Source organism: Erithacus rubecula (genome assembly GCF_903797595.1).
Source record: "Erithacus rubecula genome assembly, chromosome: 13".
NCBI classification, from domain to species: Eukaryota; Metazoa; Chordata; class Aves; order Passeriformes; family Muscicapidae; genus Erithacus; species Erithacus rubecula.
Genome location: NC_136665.1, coordinates 13,554,706 through 13,577,486, shown reverse-complemented (window position 1 = coordinate 13,577,486; position 22,781 = coordinate 13,554,706). Strand labels below are relative to the sequence as shown.

The 22,781-nt window shown below is 43.1% G+C and overlaps 1 protein-coding gene across 7 annotated transcripts in view; it reads left to right on the top strand.

Moving 5' to 3' along the window:
• CADPS (calcium dependent secretion activator) overlaps positions 1–22,781 on the top strand; it is a 202,290-nt gene that overhangs the window by 153,035 nt on the left and 26,474 nt on the right. For 2 of the 7 annotated variants that reach the window (XM_079316646.1, XM_079316645.1), the window contains 7 exons: positions 107–248; positions 6,834–6,980; positions 10,036–10,191; positions 12,953–13,100; positions 17,313–17,327; positions 18,632–18,706; positions 19,776–19,859. In XM_079316646.1, the coding sequence (XP_079172772.1) occupies positions 107–248; positions 6,834–6,980; positions 10,036–10,191; positions 12,953–13,100; positions 17,313–17,327; positions 18,632–18,706; positions 19,776–19,859 (767 nt within the window). The remainder of the gene's footprint in view (positions 1–106; positions 249–6,833; positions 6,981–10,035; positions 10,192–12,952; positions 13,101–17,312; positions 17,328–18,631; positions 18,707–19,775; positions 19,860–22,781) is intronic. The other 5 variants (XM_079316648.1, XM_079316647.1, XM_079316651.1 and 2 more) reach the window with 3 other exon arrangements.

Below are 22,781 nucleotides of genomic sequence, written 5' to 3'. Positions count from 1 at the left end.
TTTTCCTGTTCACTGACAAATTCATTGATGAAGTGCCACGCTGTGGTTTGTTACAGAGGTTGTAGTAACAGTAGTGTCTTACTATACTTTTATTTATCTATTCTAGATAATTTGTGCAATGGAAAATTCCACAAACACCTCCAAGACCTGTTTGCTCCACTTGTTGTTAGATATGTCGATCTGATGGAGTCCTCAATTGCACAGTCAATTCACAGGGGCTTTGAGCGGGAGTCATGGGAGCCAGTAAAGTAAGGAAACCTCCTTTGATACAATCGGAATTTGGGTGCAAATGGATGGAGATTCATATAGAGGTGAACTAGCAAATGTTAGACTGGACATGCAGAAAATTATTAAATGTTCTAGTTTAATGCTCTAAATAGGAGGCCTGATCTCTTCAGGGTTTTCAGGTTAATGAGGGAAATGGTATTGACTTTTTGAAATGCATTGCTGCTTCAGTTTGAACTGTGTGCCTTTGAACAGGGAAGCATGAAAATGGGAAAACCTTCTTAACTGCTATGGCTTTTTGGAACCAATTCTAAAAGGCCTTTTCCAATGTTGCTTTTGAACTCACATAGCTCCTTTTCAGAACAAAAAAATCTCGCTTCACTGTGTTCAGTTCCAGCCCTATAACCCCTGTGAGTCATTGCTGTATTTATTCTCAATACTCATTTTTTTCCACCCACCCTGTGGGGGGGATAGTGCAGTGTGTGCCTCTGGCATCAGCCCCATGGCTGGTGGCTGCACATGTCCCCATGTCCAGGGCAGCTCTGCCAGTCCCAGCTCCCCTGCCTGTAGGATTAGACATGCAGAAACCAAAGTGAAACACGGGAAAGATGATTCAAGTATAATCATTTCTTACATTTGGAAAGCTAGGAGTTTACCAGAAAGAAACTGGGAGCCTGAGAAAAACCCAAATTGAACTCAAGAGCTGGTGACTGATAAAAATGTGACATGTGCTTTGGATTACTGTTGTTATTTCACAGGTTTTGAAGCATTGCTGAACCCTGTCATGCTTGCTCTATAAAGCCAAGTCAGATCCTACACAGGGAAATAGCTAACTTTTCCTTCTAATAAAGATATTAAAAGAGAAAGATGGACCCTTTGCAAGCAATATGAGTCTGGCAGTGCCTCAGACCCAAAACTGGGACTAGGTGACCTCTAGAGAGACTCTTTTCCTTGCTTTTTTTGTCATTCTCTAGGCAAAGTGAAATGGCACCACACTCTCAGAGGTTGCTGTAGAAAAGAACGTGTGGTCTTTCAGGGCTTTTCACACCAAATATGTTCCGTTTACAAGGAAAAGAGATTTTGTTCAGCAGCCAGCCTCCCATATGCAACCTGGAGTCTGAGTACCCAGGTTTTTTCCTTTCTTTCTTGTGCATCCTCAGCATCCGTAAGGATTCTGCCTGCCAAATCTCGGGCTTTTTCTTGACACCTGATCATCCCCTCTGTTTTGAGTGGGGTTAAGTGGCTGGCATTCAGGAGCCTCTCTCACTTTCCATTTGCTGTCTTTGGTCTGCAGGCTAACAGGATTAAAGATCCTAAAAAATCTTGTTTCAAATAAGCAGATGTGACCCAGAAAACATACAAGAAATAGATCTTTCGAGTAGGAGAATGCCATTTTTACAGCCACTCCTTCAAGCAGAATTGCACTTCGAAGTTAGCATTAACTTCAGTTTCAGAGCTCTGCTTTAGTAAAAAATGTGTATTTCCTTGTCTGTTATGAAACAGAGACAGTTAACTCTGTGTACCTGTCCACCTGGGTCAAACACTCAATAAACAAATAATTCTGCTTTTTTTTCTTTTATCAGAAGCTGTCATCTTTTTACTTTTTAATGACTTCAGGGAGTTAACTATAGATGTCCATAAGTACTTGGATGTTCTTCTTGCCTGTCAAAATGCTTTGTCCCTGGGTATGCCAGCATCTATCATTTCCAAGTTATCTCTGATAGTTATAAAAGATCTTTTCTTAGTTCTCTTGTGATGGTTATTCCCTTCTGGAGTTCCAGTTACAGCGTGCTTTGAGCATTGCATCTCCAAGCAGAAGCCCAGGATGGACTCTTTCTCTTATAGACTTGGGTATTTAAAAGATTTCTTCCAGCAGGAAAGTGGGTGCTTTCCACGAGAAGCTTCTGTCCATCTGGTGAAAAGATGCACCATGGTTTTTTTTTCACGTGTTGATATTTTGTTCTTATGTCTCGCACACAAAAGTGTGAGTTGCAAACGCTGGCTCAACGTGATGTGGCCCGGTGAAGAGAGGCACCAGTGAGTGCCAGAGGGTGGCACATACAGTGCAAAGGAAAAGAGGAGTGTCATTCCTAGGATCTTATGACATTTTTCATGTGCTGTTCAGAACTAAATGTTAAAGCATCTTCATCTTTGCCTCCTGGGCAGACCACCTGCTCCTCTTTGTCTGATCGACAGGGAACTTGCAGAAAAATTCAGGTTAGAGACTTATTTTGTTAGATTTGCCCTCCTGTATCTACTCTCTACTCCCCCCGCATCCATACGGTGGCACAGTTGAATTTTTGGCCATGTATTCTCAAATAGTTTGGACCAGCCAATTCTCAACCAAACTGTGACCTTCTATTGATACCTCTCCAGAAGAGCTTTTTTTGAAATCAGGAGCACTGCAGAATGTTCTTCCACAGCTTTCCTCTGCTTTGGAGATAGACCTTGAAGTTGACCAGCAAAGACAGATCATCAAAGGTGACCATTCCACCAATCTTGTTGTTGTCCTGGATCTCTAAGAACGCATTATGAGAAGTAAATCTCATTATCTCCTGTTAACCAAGAAATTATTCCACAACGCAGAATCTTTTGAAAGGATTTCTCTGTACTCGTGTTTGCAGTCAAGGCTGAAATATGTAGCCCTCCATAACCTGACCAGATGGCAGTTTGCAAGCATATATTTCTTCTATTTTCATTGCTGAATACTCTGCACCTTATGCTCTGAGGAGTTAGGTATAGAAATCACAGTGAGAGAGATACTGTTAAGTATTGAAAAAAAAAATGGGGGGGGGGGGGGGGGGAAGCATGGATGTTATGTGCTTATGAGGGCTCTGTAATCTGCCTCTGCAGAGCTGCTGAAATTGCAGGGGGTCCGTGCCCTATAGCTAGAGCAGCTGGTGCGCTTGTATGAATCCACGCAGAGAAATGTGGAACACTTGTCCTTCGCACAGTCATCCAAGTATGCAGGATACAGAGTAGGTCTGTTCTCTGGTGAGTTGAGAGGTCTTGGAAAAGTAGGGTTTGCAATGGGTTTTTTCATGCTAGCTTCTCGGAGAGCGCTGATTTATCTCGCAGCCAGCTGACACGTATGTGTGTGTGTCTCTGTGTGTGTGTGTCTGTGTTGAAAGATCTTTTTGAGCAAATGCTAAAGCTCATGCAATGACAACCAGTTTCAATGGCTTGACTAGGACGTTACTCATTGACTACTCTGTAGTCCTGGCTTTATCATCTATTAATTGCTCACTAACACTTTGCAAACTAATTATAAATGTATCGATAATATTAAATGTCAGAACTTGAACAATATGATTACACTAATCATTTTATAAGGTTGTACAACTACAGAATGATAGTGAAAAATGTTTCCCCTTAAAAGAAGCACCGCTGTAGTGAAAGTGAGTATTTTTGTTACTATTCTGGGTGTCAGTCACAGGAAGAGCACAGATTTGACTGCCTACTTCACTATCAAGCTCTTTGCTTCACATCAAGGCTTTTGTGAAAAGATTTGCTCTTGAGCATTTGCTCAGCCTCGACTGTGAGGTTGCAAGTGTTTATAGTGATGGAGGAGACAGGCATTTGCGTCTTCCATCACTAAATCATTTCAGGCATCCTGTAGGAACTGAGCATTTAGGTGTGGCCAAGGGTCTCATTCAGCTCTATTCTGAACCCAGGAGACAGCTCAGTGAAGATTCTGTGATTTCTCTGCCCTCCTTTCATTGCTAGGGCAGCTCTCCAGGAGCAGCAGCCGCGGTGCAGCAGGACGTGCTCCGTGACCGGTGCTGCGGCACAGTGTGAGCGCTGGGAGGTTGTGCAGGGGGACTTGGCCAGTCTGTCTGCACTGAGAATTTCCCAGCAGACAGCCCAGGTGAAAGGCATTTCCACAGCTCACACACACAAACAGGGTGAAGCAGAAGATGCCAGGAAAACAAGCGGTACAGCTCCATCTCATCAAGCGTATCAGGATCCAGTCCTGAAGCTGAGTTGTCTTAAATCAGACAGCCCTCATCTTGTTGATGCAAATGCCCACATTCCCTGCCTGATGGCTGAGGTTATATTTAGCCATCTATATTAAATAGGCATGGCTGGCTTCTAGAAACAGTTTCTCATCTTGGACCTATAGTTTTATGGTCTGAACAATTGCAGGCTTCATGGAACATTTGTTGGTAATATTAATCATTTTTTAGAGGTCTCACTGCAACTGTTATTCAGATAATTAGATCAGTTGAACCTGAAAAACTGTGCATGTCAATTCAGGAGAATATTTTATTACATTAGTTGCTGTATGTTAACATAATATACTCCATTATTTTGCTGTTTTGTTTTGTTTTAAGAGTACTAACTTATTCTTGCAACATATTCTTGCATCAGCAAAATAATGTGTTGTATAAAAGAAATATGTTTCCGTGTGAATATAGTATACTGTTTACTCTAGAAGTCATATTTTATTAATACAGTGTTTTTATTAATATAACACTGTCACTTCTTGAATTTTAATATTAAAACCAAAGGTCCTCTGATTTATGTATTTACCATCTGGCTAAGTTATTTAAGTTGCTTTTCCTTATACATTTATATGTTGTCCACCTCTTGCTATTTCTTTATTTATTCCATATCAGTATCTAACCACATGCACTGCCATTTCTGAAGAGTTAACACTCTCTCAATCATTATGTAGTCTATGTCTCATTCAATAGTCATATCATCTTAGCAGCAGATACAGTATGAATGGAAACAAAGGATGGTAGTGAATTCTCCTGTTTGCCTGAAAAAGAGAACACACAGATAGCAGGAAGTTAAATCTACTAAGAGTTGTATAAATAATTACAAATCAGAACATAGTCATGTTTTTTTCCATTAGAAAAAACTTTGAGTTGTGATTTTCCTCCCCAACAAGGGATTTTATTCACAAAGAATGAAGTCTGTTCCCTAACATTCACCATCAATGGCAAGCTGAGTTCTTGCAGAGATGCAGTTCATATTGTCTGTTGTGTTAGGAAACATTTATTCAGGCAGCTCAATTCCTTTACTTTGAGGGTTGATATATAAAACTTGCAGTAAGAAATGAAGTGCCAAATATGTCTCAGGAAAGTTACTAAGATTTTAATATGCCTTGAAAGATATAGTGTATAATTTGATAGTTTCACAGGAATCCAGATAATGGTGTCTGTAAAGTAGCTCATTTAATTCAAGGGAATGGGAGAGACCTCCAAAGATGGAATATCCTGATACAGTCACTGAGAGCAGGCAGATTCAGATGCTGAAGTAGAGTCCGTGTGCATCAATAGAAAAGCTTTCAGTAGCTTCAGCAGTGCAGGGTAAAGCTGAAATCCTGAATTTCTGATTCCATTTTCAATGAGTCCAAGTAATAATCTTGTGAAAATGGTGTCAAAGCATCTGGTTTTGTTCCTCCGTGGGAATGTAAAGTCACCTGTGGGTTGTGTAGCAGTGGGTCAGACTGTTCCTGGGAGAGGGCAGAAATGAGGCATTTTTCTGAAACTGGCACTCTTCTGAGAGCCAGGTAATATGTGAGTTGAGTAATTGAGTTCTATGTTTTGCTGATTGCCAGATCTCCTGATGTTTTAATTTTGCATGTAGAGTATGACTGCAATGAGATGCTCAATAAAACAGAATTAGACCAATTACAACATCTAGACACCTAGTACAATGAAATATGTCAGGGTGGATTACAAACTTTAGGCATTCAGTGCTGTTACACACTCCTTGTTCCAGAGAGGATGCTAGATCAATACAGCTGTCCACTTTTTAAAGACCTTTATTTGCACACCTGAAAATACTGATTGAAGTTATGATGCTCAAGTGCACATGCTTCATATTAACCTTTGAATATCTTAATCACCTCATGGCCCCCTTCCAGCCATGAAACAGTCACATACTAGTCCTGGATTTATTTACAAACTGCAATTCATTCACAGTGCACAAATACTGGGGCTGGACAATCTTTTTTTTTTTTTTTTTTTGCACCCAGGAATGCAAGGGAGGATGAGGGCACAGTCTTCACAGAGGAAGAACTTTGTAGTTCACTGTTTCATCACTCCAGATTAGCCCATTTTTATTTGTGGACAGTCTAAGACAGAGAGGTTTTGCAGCAAATTTGCAACTCCATTGAGCTTGGTGGCAAGAAAAACTCTTATGGCTGGAATTCCAGACTCTCTATTATTTCAAATTCCAGTCCTTTAACAGATCTCTGTTTAGCACTTTCATTGAGTAAGAACTGAGACTCTTCCTTAACAGAGTTTTTTCTGGGAGAAGAGCTGCTCTCTGCATTTTGAAATGGTATCAGGATTTGAAGGTGCAGTTATTTTCAAAGGTGTTTTAAGTTCTCTGTTAATTTGCACTTCGTGATTCTTCTTTTCATTCTGGTTTGCTTTTTTTTATTTTTGAGGAATTTGAATTTTATAGCAGACTGCAAACACAGTACATTTAAGCTTCCATACTCATGCTTCTTTCTGAAATGTTTTGCTTTAGTTTTTTAACTGTCCTCATGCTGTGAACTTTGCAGATTTGTTTCTGAGTGTCATGTGCTTCTGCTACATCGGCATTGTCACTGTTATGGTATTTTTTCTTTCTGTCTGTTTCTTCCACAGGAGTTTAACAAGTAATCTGCCCAATGTGAATCTACCAAATGTGAATCTCCCTAAAGTACCAAATCTACCAGTTAACATCCCACTAGGCATCCCACAAATGCCTAGCTTTTCTGCACCGTCATGGATGGCTGCTATTTATGATTCTGAGTGTGTATTCAGTTCAAATTAGATCTCATTTAAATTTAAAGTAATCTTGGCATGGATATGTATTGTTTGTTTCTGTGCATTACATAAAACTTTAAAGAGTGATACAGTTAATTAGATGTTTTCTGAATGAGACACTAGTGAATTTCTGGCATGTGTATTTTGAGGGTTTTTTGTATAAACCTTGAAAATTTGTCTCAACTCCCACTGAGAGTTTGAGCAAGTATCTTGCTTTACAAAATAGCTGTCAACAATGGGGTATGGTCTGAATAACATCCAAACCACAGAACTTACAATGTGACTTTGTGTCTCAGCAAAGAGTTTTGTCCAAAAGAGAAGATGAACCAGTTTCAATGCCAGTCAACCAATTTCTGTGGACCAGATGTAGATCTAAAAATGAATCTTATTTAATGCAAGCTCTGCATTTCCCAGGTAATTGTTGTCTTGACTTTGATGAAGCAGTCTAAGAAAGAGGAGCACCCTGTAACAGTTTTTATTCATGTCAAGGGATGCCCCACAGAGCAATTAAAGCTCCATAGCCTTCTTTGCTGCCCAAATAATGCCATGACTAACTACAGAAAGATATTTTCAATGTAAGCTTTAGATTATAGCTTGGAAAATAATGTCAAAGCAGTCACTGTGTAAAAGCCTTGAGCTCTGTGCTGCCAGCTTTCAGTCTGAGTGTCCCAGGATGCATGTGTGACACTCAGGAGGAACATACCACAAATCCTCAGCACAGATTAGGCAAGTTCTCTTATAGGAGATTTCCCACTGTGCAGTGTAGAGCAGTGCATTCAACCCAAATCTCATCATTTGAGATGTCCTATCATGGGAATTTATCTGTTCTCCCTCTAAAATCCTAGGGAGTTATTAAAGGTTGGCCTAGGGTGGTCTCAATCAGCACTGTGGTGCTTTTCCTCTGTCATCTCACTTAATAGATAAAACTGAAGAACTCACCCAAGGATCCCCTGTTCACTTTTACTGAAACACCCTAAATTACATCTACACCTGGAGTCCACCAGAATGCCTCTGCCATTAGTGTGGCACAGGCAGGATTGCAGAGCACTGGTAATGAATGAAAGCAAAGAAAATACTGATGTGAGATCTTTTAAATAGATTTTAAAACCTTTTAAAAATATTAGCATGGTTGTTTATGTTTCAAAGCCATACAACTCATATTCATGCTAAGATAGTTATTTTAAAGGCTAGCTTAGGCAGTTGTCTGTAAAGAGTACTTGAAAGTTTTAATCTTGCTCTGTGCATGCTTTGTGGTATTGCCCTTGAAAAGATAAGAATCATGTAATGACAGAAAATTGGATAAACCCTCTGAAAGTGCTTGAGCATCAATGGTATATTGCAAGCTGCCGGCGTGATTAGAGTAATTGTGGTGCTCACAAGCAAAATACAAACAGTGTGTTTTGGAAATGAATATACTATATTGTTTACTTGGATGAAGCCCTAATCAAAAGTGAGAAAAAGACTGGGAATAATTCTTCAAAAATTATTAAACCAAATGGATGTAATAATATTGCTGTAGTAAATACCAATTATTGTATTTGTACACATTAAATCATTTAAAATGTAAATTCATGCAGTTCCAAAACTGGGTTTAGACTGTTAAAGCTTGCTTACACCCAAGCACAGGTGAGCTAAAAACTGTCAGTAGATAAACATGTGAGACTGTTGTCCAAACTGGTCCCCTGGCTAAAGCAAATGCCTGATTCTTTATCTTTTCATCTCCCTGGTTTCCTTTTACTCACCCTTCCCCTCCATCAAGGACATGTTACCTGTTGCTTAGTGTCAGATACATTTCTCCTACAACCAAGACTATTCATTCTTTATCTTGTTGACTCTGCTAGCCCAGGATCCCACAGGACCCCTCTGGCATGTTGGGACTACAGTTCTCACCTGGGAGTAGCCCTGTTTGCATTAGTTCCAAGCTCCTCTAGCATTAACTCAATGCAGCTGGCATCTGTCACAATAGAAACACCCTCCCTCATCTGTTTCTATAGATGATGTCAGCACAAGTGGTAATGCATGGTGTGTTAAATATCTTAAAAATTACTGTGTTAGCATTAGTGGTATGCGAGGAGGGGGTTGAAACTCTTGAAGCTCCCTTGGTAATTGTTCTGAAAAAAAAAAAAAAATGTGAGGGAGAAGAAGAGAGGGAGAGAAAAGGGTTATGGATGCATAAATTTCTCTGCACAAACAGAGTGCAATCCAGTCCTGTATTTTTATTCTGTAAGTGGAGGTTTGAGATATAATTATACTGTGAAAAGAGCTGGTGTAGCTACACACTGCAGGACTAAAGACTTCCATCTGGGCAGGGGTGTGGGTACAAGAATATATGCTTGGGAAAGAAATTGAGAATTTTGTGGCAGACCAAAGTTGTTGCAAAATACATTTTTAAAAATGTAAATAATTGTCCTGTAATTGCCTTTGCAAAGAAAAAGGTGCAGTGGTAAATCCTGCCGAAACTCCTGGTTATGAGATGTACCCCTAGCTCAATTGACTCACCCCAATTTTTTTTCAGCTGTTCAAGAGATAAAGTGTGTCCTCGCTCACCACTAGTTAGCACTGTCCTTTACCTGGAAACGGGGCCACACTGGGGGGACAAGGCAAACTCAAGATATAATTTGGAGGGGGGAGAATTGCATGAAACCCTAAATCTTAATAACTGCATACAGCCTAGTATGGCAGTTATTATTGATCGAGGATTTTCTCCCACAATTTCTGGCCTTAATTCTTAATAATCACATACATTAATGTGGTTATTAACTAAGGCTGATTTTTACCATACACACGTTCTTCCCGTTAATGTGTGTAACTCATGATTGTTGTCTTACTCATCTGGTCTGGAAAGTTTTGTGGGTGATGACAGCAAGGTAGATTAGGCAACTGTATGGTAAAACTCAAAATCCTGATGGTGGAGATGGCCAGCGTTGTCCTGTGTATGAAACTGCTGTCTGCCTTACACTTGTTGCAGGAATGGTCTCCACATCAGGTTGCAAAGACCCTGGTGCCACTTCTGACTTTTGTTCTCATTTTGCCCTGCCAGCAATGGATCAGGCACCTCAGAAGATATGTTCTGGAAACTTGATGCCCTACAGACCTTCATCCGGGATTTGCACTGGCCTGAGGAGGAGTTTGGGAAGCACTTAGAGCAACGCTTGAAGCTCATGGCGAGTGACATGATCGAGTCCTGTGTGAAAAGGTAGGTGCCCCTGAGTGAGCCAGGCATGTTTCTTACAGGAGCTCACAGGTTGCAAAGCCTATTCCACCCTAAAACTGGAATTCACCCCACTGGCTGTGAATTGTGGACTCTCTCAAGCAGGCACTCCTCTGTTGAGACTCAGGAATATGCTTATTCACAATAAATCACCCATTCTTTTGGGCTTTGTCTGTAATTACTTACTTTCAGTGCCACATGTGAGGTCAGATCTTTGTAAATGCAGGTTGATGTGATGATACTGACTGCTGAAGGCATAGCCATAAGAAAGTTCCCAGCACCCACCTAAAAAACACAGGCACATGAAAAAAAAATCCAAGAAAAATTTATTTAGAAAGTGGTATAGTGTGTTGCTTGGCACACAGGTTTCACGTCTGCCGTTGATTGGGAAAAGCTGTTGTATCATCAACCACATTATAGCATAGTTACCTGCAGATCTTCCAAAACAGAGATATCTTTAAGCAACTTTTAGACATACTGGCAGCTGTCATTTTGAAAGCAAAATATTGAAGCTAAATTTCCAACTTTTCCACTGCAATTTATGTCCATTTGCATCTGAGGTAACGAAGCAAGAAGAAAAAGTGAACTTTGTATTTCGTTGTGCAAGAATTCATAGACAAAGAGATGAACCAGAGAAAAAATGGATGCTGAATATAGCTGATACATGCTAATATTAACTGCAGTGTGGTGTGGCTGTTCTGTTCCTTAGTTTCCTGGCCACTCTGCAAGTGTGAGTGTGGCATTTATTTTCAGTGCAATCCTCCTACTGACACTGGATGTGCAGTGTCAGCACAGGGGAAGGCACATTCAGTCCCTGAGATGCAGGCAGGGAGGCAGACAGCTCAAGGCTTGTTCTCTCACCATTTTGGAATAAACTCCAGTGCATTTTAAGTGCAATGAAATGTATTGAATTTAATTTCTTTGAGTCAAGCAATTTATTGCAGCAGCCCATCCTTGGTCCTGTGTCTGGCACAAACACTGAGCTTTAGTTGTCCTCCAGTTGTCAAGCTGTCTTTTAGGAGGAAACCCAGTGCTGGAGCTCTGCTCTGCCCCAGCACCACCAGCAAAACTTATTTTCTCTTTTTTATTTCTTTCACTTGGAACTAAGACCTCTGTGCTGTCCCTACAGCACAATTATAGCTGCAATGATCTGTAAAAATCAGACCAAGTTTACTCAGCTGAGATAACTGGGAAAAACAAGCAAATTTCCAGGTACATCTAAAGAAGGGCTTGTGTGCCTGGAAGCCAGGTGGTTTTTTTCCCTGATTTGCCTCAACCTTTCTGCAAATGTGTTGTCCCTCCGTAAAAACCTGGCCCATCTTGTATTGGTACAACTATATATAATGGTTGCAAGCATAAGTAAGTAGGAACATGCTCCTTTCCATGAGGGGATGGAAAATCCCAGTCTCCTTGGGTCCTTTCAGTAATTATCAAGATTCTAGTCCCCGAGTCCAGGCTAAATCTGGCACTGGTAATTAAATCAGTTCAAATGCCATTGCTGATGTAAACCAATATGCTGCCTTCCCTATTTATATCACCTGCAAACAGGGCCTGGCTAAGGTTTCTTTAGCAATTTCAGTTTGACACAACATTTTTCTTCGCGTCTGTCTCTGAACTGTTGAATCCATGGAGGAGCCACCCCGCCTTCCACACTGGGTTGTATTTCAGGGCTGTCAGGAAAGCAGCCCTTGCAAGGAAGGCCTGTTAACTAATAAATCCAGGCAGAAGGACCTATCTGCCAGCTCAGATCTGATCCCCAGAACGGGAGCTTCACATTCGTAAATGGATTTTCATTTGCATAACCCTTGGGGGATTGTTCAAGTTCAGAATTATTCCTGAGTTGCAGCCGATATTATTTCTAAATTGAAGCTCCTATGTTAATTTATTGGCAGATTCTGTGTGATGTGGTAATTGTTCTGTGTTAGGTTAGAGTAGTGAAGTACCTCTGGAGTATGAAGAGGGGCTCTGAAGAAAGGCAAGGCAATGCCCACTACACTGGGAAGCATTCCTGTGTCAGACTCACAAATGCTTTGGTATTTCAAATATGGCACAGGTTTGGATTTTCTAGGTTTTGGCCTCACAAAGCTTTTGGTGTATCATGGTTTGTTACTGCCAGGGATGTCAGATATGATCTCAGTGAAGCCTCAGGAGAACAGGGAGGTGTGTGATGCAAGTGTGTTCATATGCACATGACTGTGCCCGTGCACACTTTGCAGAGATGTTCTGGTGAATTTGTGTGGTGCAGGGAAACCACTTCTGTGAACTTACAAGGCAATTAAGAACTTCCAGTGAGCAAATACAATCATATCACTCTAAATGCAATGATCTGGCAGTATCCTTTCAGTCAGGCAGTGAGAGAGTTTCTGTTATTTGTAGTTGAAATCAGGGAGCAATAGGAGCTTCCTTTAGTACAAAAGTGTACTTATCAATAAGCTAATGCAACCAAATTAAAGGTGTGCATTGACACTACTGTTTGTAACATCATCACACTGTTTATCAAGCATAAGAGAGTCACAGTTTCCTTGAAACTGTCGAACACTTTATAAATAGTGTGTATTCTGGTTTCTTTTTAAAATGGAAAATAATTTTTAGAAAAAACACATTTATAACAATTGGACTATGGCACTCCCAGCAGCATTCAGCTTTCTGGCTTCTCAAACTCCTCTCAGTATTGTTTCAAATTATTATTATTGGCTTCAGTATGTTTAAAAGCAATTGAAACATCTTTTTCTACTTTCCTTCACAGAACAAGGATTGCATTTGAAGTAAAACTGCAGAAAACCAGCCGATCAACAGATTTCCGAGTCCCTCAATCAATATGCACCATGTTTAATGTCATGGTGGATGCCAAAGCTCAGTCTACAAAGCTTTGCAGTATGGAAATGGGCCAAGAGGTAAAAATGCAGGTTCTTCCTTTCACAGCTTTTAAAGGCAATGTCATGAAATTTCCTGTCTCCTGTTGTGCTCGTTTCAGAGACGTTGTATCGTTTGTGGATTTAGCCTTCCATAGAGAGTGTGCAGATGAATGTACAGGGGGTTGCTCTCAAATCTAATGAATAGAAACATTCGGAATCCCTGTCACTTAGGAGTGGCTTTTTGCAAGGACTGTGGTATGCATACGGTATCTCTCAAGCTTGGTTGTTGCATGATGACCATACAAATTGAGTCATTAACTGCACCTTGGAGTCAGGTGTCGGCAACACACTTTCTGTGTATGGCTATTTTCTGTAGACAAACATAAGGAAAACAGAACTGCCAAGTTGTTGCTGTGATGCATGTAAGGGAAAAAAAAAAAAAAAAGAAAACTACAAAAATAAATAACTTCCAAAAGTAGATTGAAATTCCGGCTGCTTTGCCCGCCTTGAGTACTTGCTATAATCAGCACTTGATCATTCTGGATTTCCAGGTTCATAATGACTCAAGTTCCCAAACAACAAACTTGTTTTAATAAATTGCTGATTTTCATTTTCTTCTGAAGCCATAGTTGCAGGTTGAAGTTTCTGTGAAATGGTCTGTGAATTAGAAAGACATGGCAAATTGGAATGAATTAAATGCATCAGAATGCTCATTTTGCTCCAGTGACTTCAAGCCAAAATAAATATTCATATACCAGTCTAGAATAAATTCACAAATACTGTTTGGCTCACCTAGTCCTCTGCTTGTCAGCATTTCCTAGATAAGCCTTTTCACTACAGCTTTCCATGGTCAGATTTTGCAGTGAATCATTGCTAGTTGTCCCTGTGTTTTTTCAGTTATTCACTTCAATTTGTTCCTCTGAAAGAACTTGCTCCGAAGGCCACTGGATGTAACAGGGCTCTCTGTCCTGATGTCAGTGGTGCTTGGATCAGATTCTGCTCTTCTTATTTTTCATATACATATTTCAGTTCCACATCTTATTTGTGACACATACCATGTAAGATATTTCATACTGCCCATCATCAGGTCTTCCCTTGTCCTCCAGGTCAGCTGGAGCAGATCTTCAGCGGGCTTTTGTTTTCCAGGCCTGGACATTAACTTCTCTACCATTTTCTGTTCCATATTCATACCCATTTGTCTCCCCAAATCCCTCAGCCTGCAGCTGCTGCAGCATCTACCTTGGCAGTGCCCCATCAGCTGCAAAGGTCCACGTTTGTGATGCTCCCCACTGCAAACCAGGATCAAACCCTTATACTGCCACAAGGGACAGGGAGATTTTGGCAATCACAAAGACAGAGAAGACTCATTGCATTCATTAAACTATCAGGTTAAGTATTCAGATGGCCCCAGACTGATAACATCAGCACTGTGCTCAAGTATGAGTGACCAGGCACTCCTGCATCTTCTCATGATGACTTGTGATGCTCTCTGATTGCCACAGTTTCCTCCAAATGCTGATAACATCAGTCCCACTGCAGGTTTGTCCTGGCTCAGGCTGCAGGAGTCAGGGGAGCAGGCAGCTGCATGGCTGCTCCTGGGCTGCAGCTGGGATCAGCTGCAGATCTGCCTGGGCCACTCCAGGAGGTGTTTGGTGCAGCAGCTTTGCGACAGCTGAACCCCTGTGGCAAGCAGCAGCTGCTGGGACATGAGGTTTTTAGCAGATAGCTGAACTAATAGACCTGTAAAGCTGACATAAATTATTGGTGTATAGGTTAACATTTAGGGCTGCAGTATTTTATACACCCTCCCTTTTCCTTTTTTTCTTTTCTTTTAATTAGTGTTACTACCTCCCTCTCCATTCACTTGTGCCACTCTGTGTTTTGGCTGTCTCCATCTCCTCTTCTTGAAGCTGTCTAAACCTGTGTGCCAAGATGGTCAGGCTGAGGGGGGTAGAAGTTCCCATATAGATTTGTCACTACAACCTGCCACCCTGCCTCTTCCAGTCCCACTGGAAATGGTGAGACAGTCAGATAGGCAGCAGAGGCATGGGAGCCTGGGTTTCCAGCCTGTGTCCTTCTCAGCAGTGTGGGGAGTTGGGTCTGTGCCTCTCTGAGTCTACGCTGGTGTGCAGCAAGGTCAGCAAGGGGAGGAGTGAGCAGACAGGGAGGGGCAGAACTCTCTGATGGGACCATCCCTCAGTGCCACAGCAGCACATGGCTCCTGCAGCCCGTGTCCCTGTGCAGACAGTTCAACAGCAGCAAAAAGGGCTCCCACTGCCCGCCACAGAGTTCAGGCAGGGCCTTTGGCCCAGACCTAACCAGAGATGACATTCTTGTTAGAAACGAGCCCCTGATTTTTCTGACAGCTCTCTGGGCAGAGACTGTCTCAACACCTTCCTTGACCCTGCTCTGTGGGTTCCCTCCCACCCCAAAGGCCTTCCTTTCACACTACCTTCAGCCACATTCACTTTAGCAGATACTTGAATGCGTTTTGCGAGCATTACCCTGTGAAACAAACACCCATCATTTCATTCCATTTCCTTGTCTCTAAAGGCAGCTGTTAAAACATTTGGTAAACATACTTTACCATCTTAAATATTTATTTTTCCTCTGAATTTTTAATACATCTAAGGGGATAAATGTATGTATTAAATGTTTCTCAGTTGGTCTAGTATGTTTCTATTTAATATCTAAGGTCAGATGGTCCTTAGAGAAATACAACATACACACAATCTGTTACATGACAAGGCAAGATACTCATCACATAAAGTCAAGTTGAATCATTGTAGTGCACTGATTATGGATTGTAATAATTGAGCTAATAGAAAGCTATGATGAACTTGATTGAGAGTGGGGGCTATGCTGGGTAAAGCAAACCAGCTCTGCGATCTTTAACCTTGAGTGTTTTCATGAGGAATGTAGAAGGAGCTGTTGGAATTGCTGGTTTTGCGAGCCAGGCATCTGTAGCAGCACCAGGCGCTCGCTTTCCAAACCGCTGCCGTCTCTGAGCCTGTGCTGGCCCGGGCTCCCCTCGCTGAGGTGGAGCTGGGGCTGTGGCACTGGTGGCACTGGTGGCACTGGTGGCACTGGTGGCACAGGGCACCGTGGCTGTGGCTGCCTGGGGCAGGCCCTGTCCTGCATGGTCACTGCCGGGGCTCACTGTGCCCTGGGCATTGCGGCTGCCATGGGAATGAGCGCTCGGGGTGCTGCTACACCACCTTGGTGCATGCACAGCCTCCTCTCCTGCTCTCAGAGCTGTGGTTTGGTTCCATTGGGGCTCTTATTTGCTTTTGAAACAAGCTTGTAATTGAACATGCATCAGTCAGTGCATTTCACAGTGAATTGCTTTGCACATAGCTAGTCATGTTTGAATTCAAACTCATGACTTACTTGATGAAAGCAGTTAGCTGAATACTTGTTTGTAAAGTTTTACACACACAGAAAATGCAGTTGCAGAAGGAGAACATAATGAGAGAGACACCCCAATATATGCACAACCCCTTCTCCATTTCCCTTAGAAGGTCCTGGCTGTGTCTGCCAAGCACATCAGCAGCTTCTCCCTGTACCAAGCTGTTACAGGTCCCTGTCACCCCACAGCTGCATTCCAGCTGTGCTGGGAAACGCCAGATCAAACCTGGGAGCTGATAAGGCCTAGCTCTGCATTAAAGATTAATCATAACTATGATCCCATAAGGGACTTGTGTATGTCTTGACCTGCAAAGCAGGACATGGGAATGGGAGCTGCCAATGCAAGTATCACCCGCTTGTTCGTGTATGTTTCCCGCGCGTGGCCCAGCAGATCGCAGCCTGTGGCGTGGCCATGCCGGTTTGTGCTCCTGTCCAGGTGAGGCTCTGGGTGCCCCAGCCAGGCTGGGGCTGGGACGTGCTGTGCCACGTCCCCTGCCCCCTGTGCCTGCCCCCAGGCTGAACCCTGCCTGTCGACAGCCGGTTCCCTTCCTCTTTGGAGCCAAATAAAACCGTAAGAGAGTGCCAGGTGTCAGCTACAATCCGGTCCCTTCCCACTGTTTTACTGCCACCAAATCCTACAGGTAGCGATCTCTGGTATTTCAGCCAAAGGAGGTTTTGACCCCATTTCATTTTCCATTGCTTATTGTTTCTGTGCATGATGCTGCTGTTCTCATACGTCTCTTTTTTTAAAAGATTTTGGTTTATTTATTGTTTATCTTCATATGTTCTTTTTCCTGTCTTTTGCACTTTCCTCTTTATTTCTGTCCCCAATCATCTGAAAAGTTTGCAAAAGAGTGGGTAAGTGTGTCCTACTTTTATTTTCTTTTTCCCAAATTCCTATATTAATGTTACTGCCGTAGAAAAAAAATCCCCAAACTGTAGAGCAGATCAGAGTGCCGATCAGACACTGAGACCAGCAGATAGCATTTGTAAAGCCCTCACAGTCTTCCTTCCCAAAGTCTGATTAGTATTTAAAGCAGATTTGTCTCTTTCAATGTGATTTGATGTTAACATTTTAAAACAATATTAATGCCAAGTGGTAATGAATATAGTGACTAGCACCAGTGCTTGAAATGTTTGACTGAAAAATCAAATGTTTTGTGTTGGAAAGCAGTCATAATCAGTATTTTCTCAGTCCATTGAAAATAAGAATATACTGTATGTTTTCACTAATTAAATCTTGTATTGGAAACAGGTCTTTTCTAAATTAGTAGAAGACTGTATTTTAGTACCTATTCTAGCCATATTGCAGATGATTGCAAGAGAGCTCCCAAGCTAAGGAAGGTTTGGCATGTGCAGAAATTGGGTTGAGGACTCAAAAACGCTGGTGCTACAGGCACAGGCCTTGGTCAGCCAGTGCTGAGCTACTGCCACGGGATCTGCCATTGCCTGGGGCTCAGGGCTGCACTGCCTGCTGGCTTTTGCACGGGACAAAAAGGCTCATTGTGGTTTGTTGGGTGGTTTTTAAATCTATCTGACAGTACAAAACAGCAAAGTGTTTGAACGAGTGTTTAACTCGAGCCACGTGCCTGCTGGACCCAGGGTAACACAAGTGTAGCTTTGCTGCAGTGGGTGGGAAGGGTGCAGCACCATTCCCAGTGGTTGAGCCCACTGCAAGCTCTCCTGGAGCAGCACATCCTCCCCTTTCCCATGCCTGGGGTGGTTTGTGGTGCCCTTGGAAGGGGCTGCCTGTTCCTCTCCAGAAGCAGGTGTATCCACTTTGCCAGCACAGGATAATGCCCACCGAAGTGGAGCAAAGGGACTTGAGAATCTTATGGGGCACTGGGTGCTGGTTCTCACAGGGATGATAGAGCCTCCCCTCTGACACCCTTGTGTGGCTCCCAGAGCTGCAGGCACACAGGACAGGGCAGGGTTTGCCCATGCTCAAAAACTGATGCAGGATTCTCCTGAATTCAAGGTCTCTCCTACAAATGTAAGTAGCCACTGGCCACTGCAATGGGGTGCAGGGTAATAAGCTGCTTAATTCTTTGGTTTAATACTTTGTATTATGGCTTACCAGGGGAAGAGACTGACAAGTGTAGAGCTGTTGGCTGTGATCAATGCTAATATTTTCCTCCCCCTCTCCTTTTATTTTTCTTTAGCACCAGTACCATTCAAAAATAGATGAACTAATTGAGGAAACCGTCAAAGAAATGATAACACTCCTAGTGGCAAAGGTAACCCTCAGCTTCAGGTGAAGTGATTCACTGTTAACGTTGCATTTCTAATATGTGTGTTTCCATTAAAATGTGACACATTAGGATGTTGAATTGGTTTCTTGTTTCTCAGAGGCAAGATCATGTATCTCCCAGTCCTTTCATGGTGACTCTTTGTTGATAAGGAACTGCATGAGACGTAATGCTCTGCTAGCAGGATAGCCATGCTGGGCCAGAATGGGGTTACACCATGATGTTAATGGGGTAACACCCCATGGTCAGCATCACCCCACAGCACTGGGGTGGCTGCTGTCAGGGGGTGGCACTGCTAAATGCTGCTGCAGAGCCATTGGGGTGGCATGCAGAGGTGGTCACCACTCCCACGCATGAGGTTGTGTGGACAAAATAGCTCATCTTGTGCAAGATCACCATATGCTCTTCTACGAAATTAATTTAGAGATGACAGTAGTGGGAAATACATTCCAAAATGTCAGGTTTAATTGTTTGGGAATTGTTTTTCATCAGAGTCAGCTTCTATAGCTCAGCTGCCAGCATTCCCCTTGGGTGGTTGTGTAGGTCTGGTGTGCTGTGCTAACACAGAGGGGAATTGGTATGTAAGGAGAAAGATGGTGGGGTGTGTTTTCCTCTAGTTTCAAACTTTCCGAGAACAAGTCATCCCTATTATACAGTGGAGACCTTTAAACATAATCCACCAACATATGCCAGTTCAATTCTTCTGCAAGAATACCCAGCTAGCTGCGTGCTTGCCACTGCAGGAACCTTAGCCTTCCCCACCCCGAGAGCCTCTGCTGGATTCCCCACACACTGCACCCACTCCTGTGCCCTGCACCACCCAGGACACTGAGGGGTGATGGGGTGATTCCCAGTCAGCAAGGGGTGCACCAAGGTGCCCACCAGCACCCAAAAGGAAGCACTCCTTTCTCCCCACGCCCTGCCCACTGTCCTCAGGGATAGGTGGTCCATTCCTTTGGCAATGCTGAGAGGTCCAGTGGGTCCTTTGAAGGTGATGCAGATTTTTACAGCCTTGTCCAACTATTAAAAATAATTGCAGTATTTTTTGTCTTTGTAGTTTGTCACCATTTTGGAAGGAGTCTTGGCCAAACTGTCTAGATATGACGAAGGAACATTGTTTTCTTCATTCCTGTCATTTACTGTAAGTACAGACAATTTTTTTTTCTTCTGAATTGTAACCTCTTGCTCTCCCAGGACTAGATCAGCTACCTAATATTTTTTTCCATTCTGTGATGTTTGATCACTGTAGCCCCCACATGAATACACAAAAAAATACACATAAACATCCAGGATGCACAGAGAAAAGCCATCTCCATCCATCGTTCATCTTGGTGAAATTTATTCTGTAGAAGTTACATATGAAGATGTAAAAAACCGTTGCACTGTACATCCATTTAGCTTCATTTTCACTTCACACGGCAGGTATGTTCCTCTCAGTCTTCTGGCTGTAACAGTGACTATCTTAAATAGTGAACAGCAAAACAGGGGAGGTCTATGGAGTAACTATGTGTTTCTAAAAGAGAATAAGGTAGGGGAAGTGCCATGAGGTCACAAGGCACAAGGTGCCTCTAATGCCATATTTCTCCCTAACACTGAGGAACCAATCCACAGCTCACCACATATTTCCTAGCAAGGTATAGGACCAGACCAAAGTGTGTGCAAAACTGGCCTCAGTATCCAGCAACGGTTTAACAATCAGAGCTGTATTCTAGAAAAGTGTTGTGACAGCTTCTTAGGATGAACACATGGCAGCTGATTTCCAAAGGTCTTCTGAAAATTCATGTGCCAGAAAGTTTACAAGAGTGTCTGTGTGGACTTTGCTTCTGTGGGCTCCCAGACAGTTGTGCACATGAATGCCTGTGGCTGGGCTGCTTGGAAAGTTGTGTTCACATTTCACACCCCAGCCCTGTTGCCTTCGTGTGCAGCCTCTCCTGCACTCACTTGTTCAGAGACTGGGCAAGAGGCAGAAGGCACTGCTCTGCAAACTGGGAAGGCTTTCCAAAATCTCATTTTGGAGTTGTCTTAGTTACTTGCAAATGTCTGCTATTTGCTACTCTTGGGCCCTTTTGCTGAGTTTGAGGCAGTTTGTAGGATCCATCTGGAAATGGAGATGGATTTAGGAAGGCTTAACAGCAGAGGCAAGAAACTGCTCTTGGCAGCTTTGTGTACACAGTCTGGCAGCTTATCTGAACCACCATGGGTTCAAACTAAGCATTCTGCCTTTTCAGGTGTGCTGGAGGCACTTTGTTCTTCATAGAAGAGAGGAAGGGGGGGGTGTCCATTTGCTGCCCCACAGTGCAGCTCTTTTCCCTGGATAAACCCTGTGTGCTTACAGCCCCAGGACTGTGCTCACCCATGCTCGAGGGGATGCAGGGTATGGCTTGGGTTACCTGGATACCTTCCCTCGTTCCAGGGCTGTGGAGGGTTAGGAAATGCTTGTGTGCCAGCAGCAGAGGATGTGGAGGCGGCAGCTTTCCAGGCATGGGAAGTACCAGCATCAGCCCGTGTAGACAGTGTAATGTGCAGCCCTTCCCTCCCCGTGAATCCAAGCTGTTCCTCGGTTGATGCTGCACTGCTCCCACCACATCCCACTGTTTACCCTGCCGAGTGCTGCTCCCTTTGATTGCTGAGCAAAGCCCTGGCTGCACCTGGGCTCTGGGCACCTGGTGGGACCAGCACATGGGTGCATGGGGTTCAGGCATCCTCTCTGCTGCTCCTGGGACACTTACTGACAGTTAACTGCCCCAGCAGCAGCAAAACAGTGTGTCCAACAGCCCCACAGCCTTCAAACATGGTTCCAAAGCCTGGATTTCATGAGTTTTCAGTCAGGAAGGGATGTGTATCCAAATAGCTGCTGTGCGTGGTGTGTGCATGTCTCCAGGAAAGTGTTGGTCCCTCGCCCACAGCAAGTGGGCTGGGCACACGACAGAGGAGCAGGATTGCTCCTTCCTGACAAAGGGACGTCTCTCACTTTGGCCCCCATATTTGCTGAGAGTCACCGGGAGAAGAGGCTGAGGAGCAGCCCTGACCCCTCTGGCACTGGGCTTAGCAAGTCTCCTCTCCCTGCAGTAGTAATGTGACTTGCTGTGTTTAGTCTTTGCAGTGATAAATACAAAATCTCTCTCTTGTTACAGCATGCTTGCACCACCTCCCACGTTTTCCCTGTCTGAACAAATACAACAAAGTGTGATGGTCCAAGCCACTGAGCTCCAGAAAGCATTAGTCTCCCACCCCCTTCCACCAACTTCTTTCATCGCGTGTTTTCCAGGCGCTCTGCAAGTGACATGTACTCGGGGGTCTTGTGACAGACAGTTTTATCACCTAGTAGGATATCCTCATTTCCAATTCTTGCCTCGAAATTCAAGATAAAATTAATGCATCTGTTGTCCTAATAAATTCTCACTAGCCACTTCTCCTTGCAGAGCACTTTGGGAGGAAAACACCCTTCTAAATTTGGCCAGACTTTTTTTTTTTTCCTGTTTGTTGCTACATTTGAGTGCATTTTGGCGGCAGCAGCCCAGGCCCTGGCTGGGTGTCTGCATGTGCAGATCCACTGACTCACAGGAGGGCCAGCTGCTAAAATTCCCTGTAATCTGGATGGCCTCTGTAGGCAGAGCATTACACCTGTGGTAATTATAACCAAAGATTTCATGTTACCCAAGGGAGATAGAAGTAAAAGATCTTATTTTTGTTCTGTGCAAAATTTGTATGGTAAACTGAGATGTTTCATGGCAAAGTCACATACTTTGTGAAAAACGGCAGCCTAGCAAAAATCACACAACATCCGGCAGTTTGGAAATTTCACTAAATGTAGCCAAATCTGACTTTAAAGAAAAACAAGTAATTATTCTGATTAAAGGAGAGTGGGCAGGAGAAGCAGCTCAGTTTTTTTGTGGGTGGAGGGAGGAGATCACAGGAAGCTGAGTTATTCTTGTCGCCTCTTGGCTTTGGAGAAGGCAGTTTGAAAGTGGCGCTAATCTGGACCCAAGAGTGTTAAATCCACACTCAGCTGGCAGGTTTGCCTCTGCCTGGATTCATGCTCTGTGTGATAATTGAAGGTACA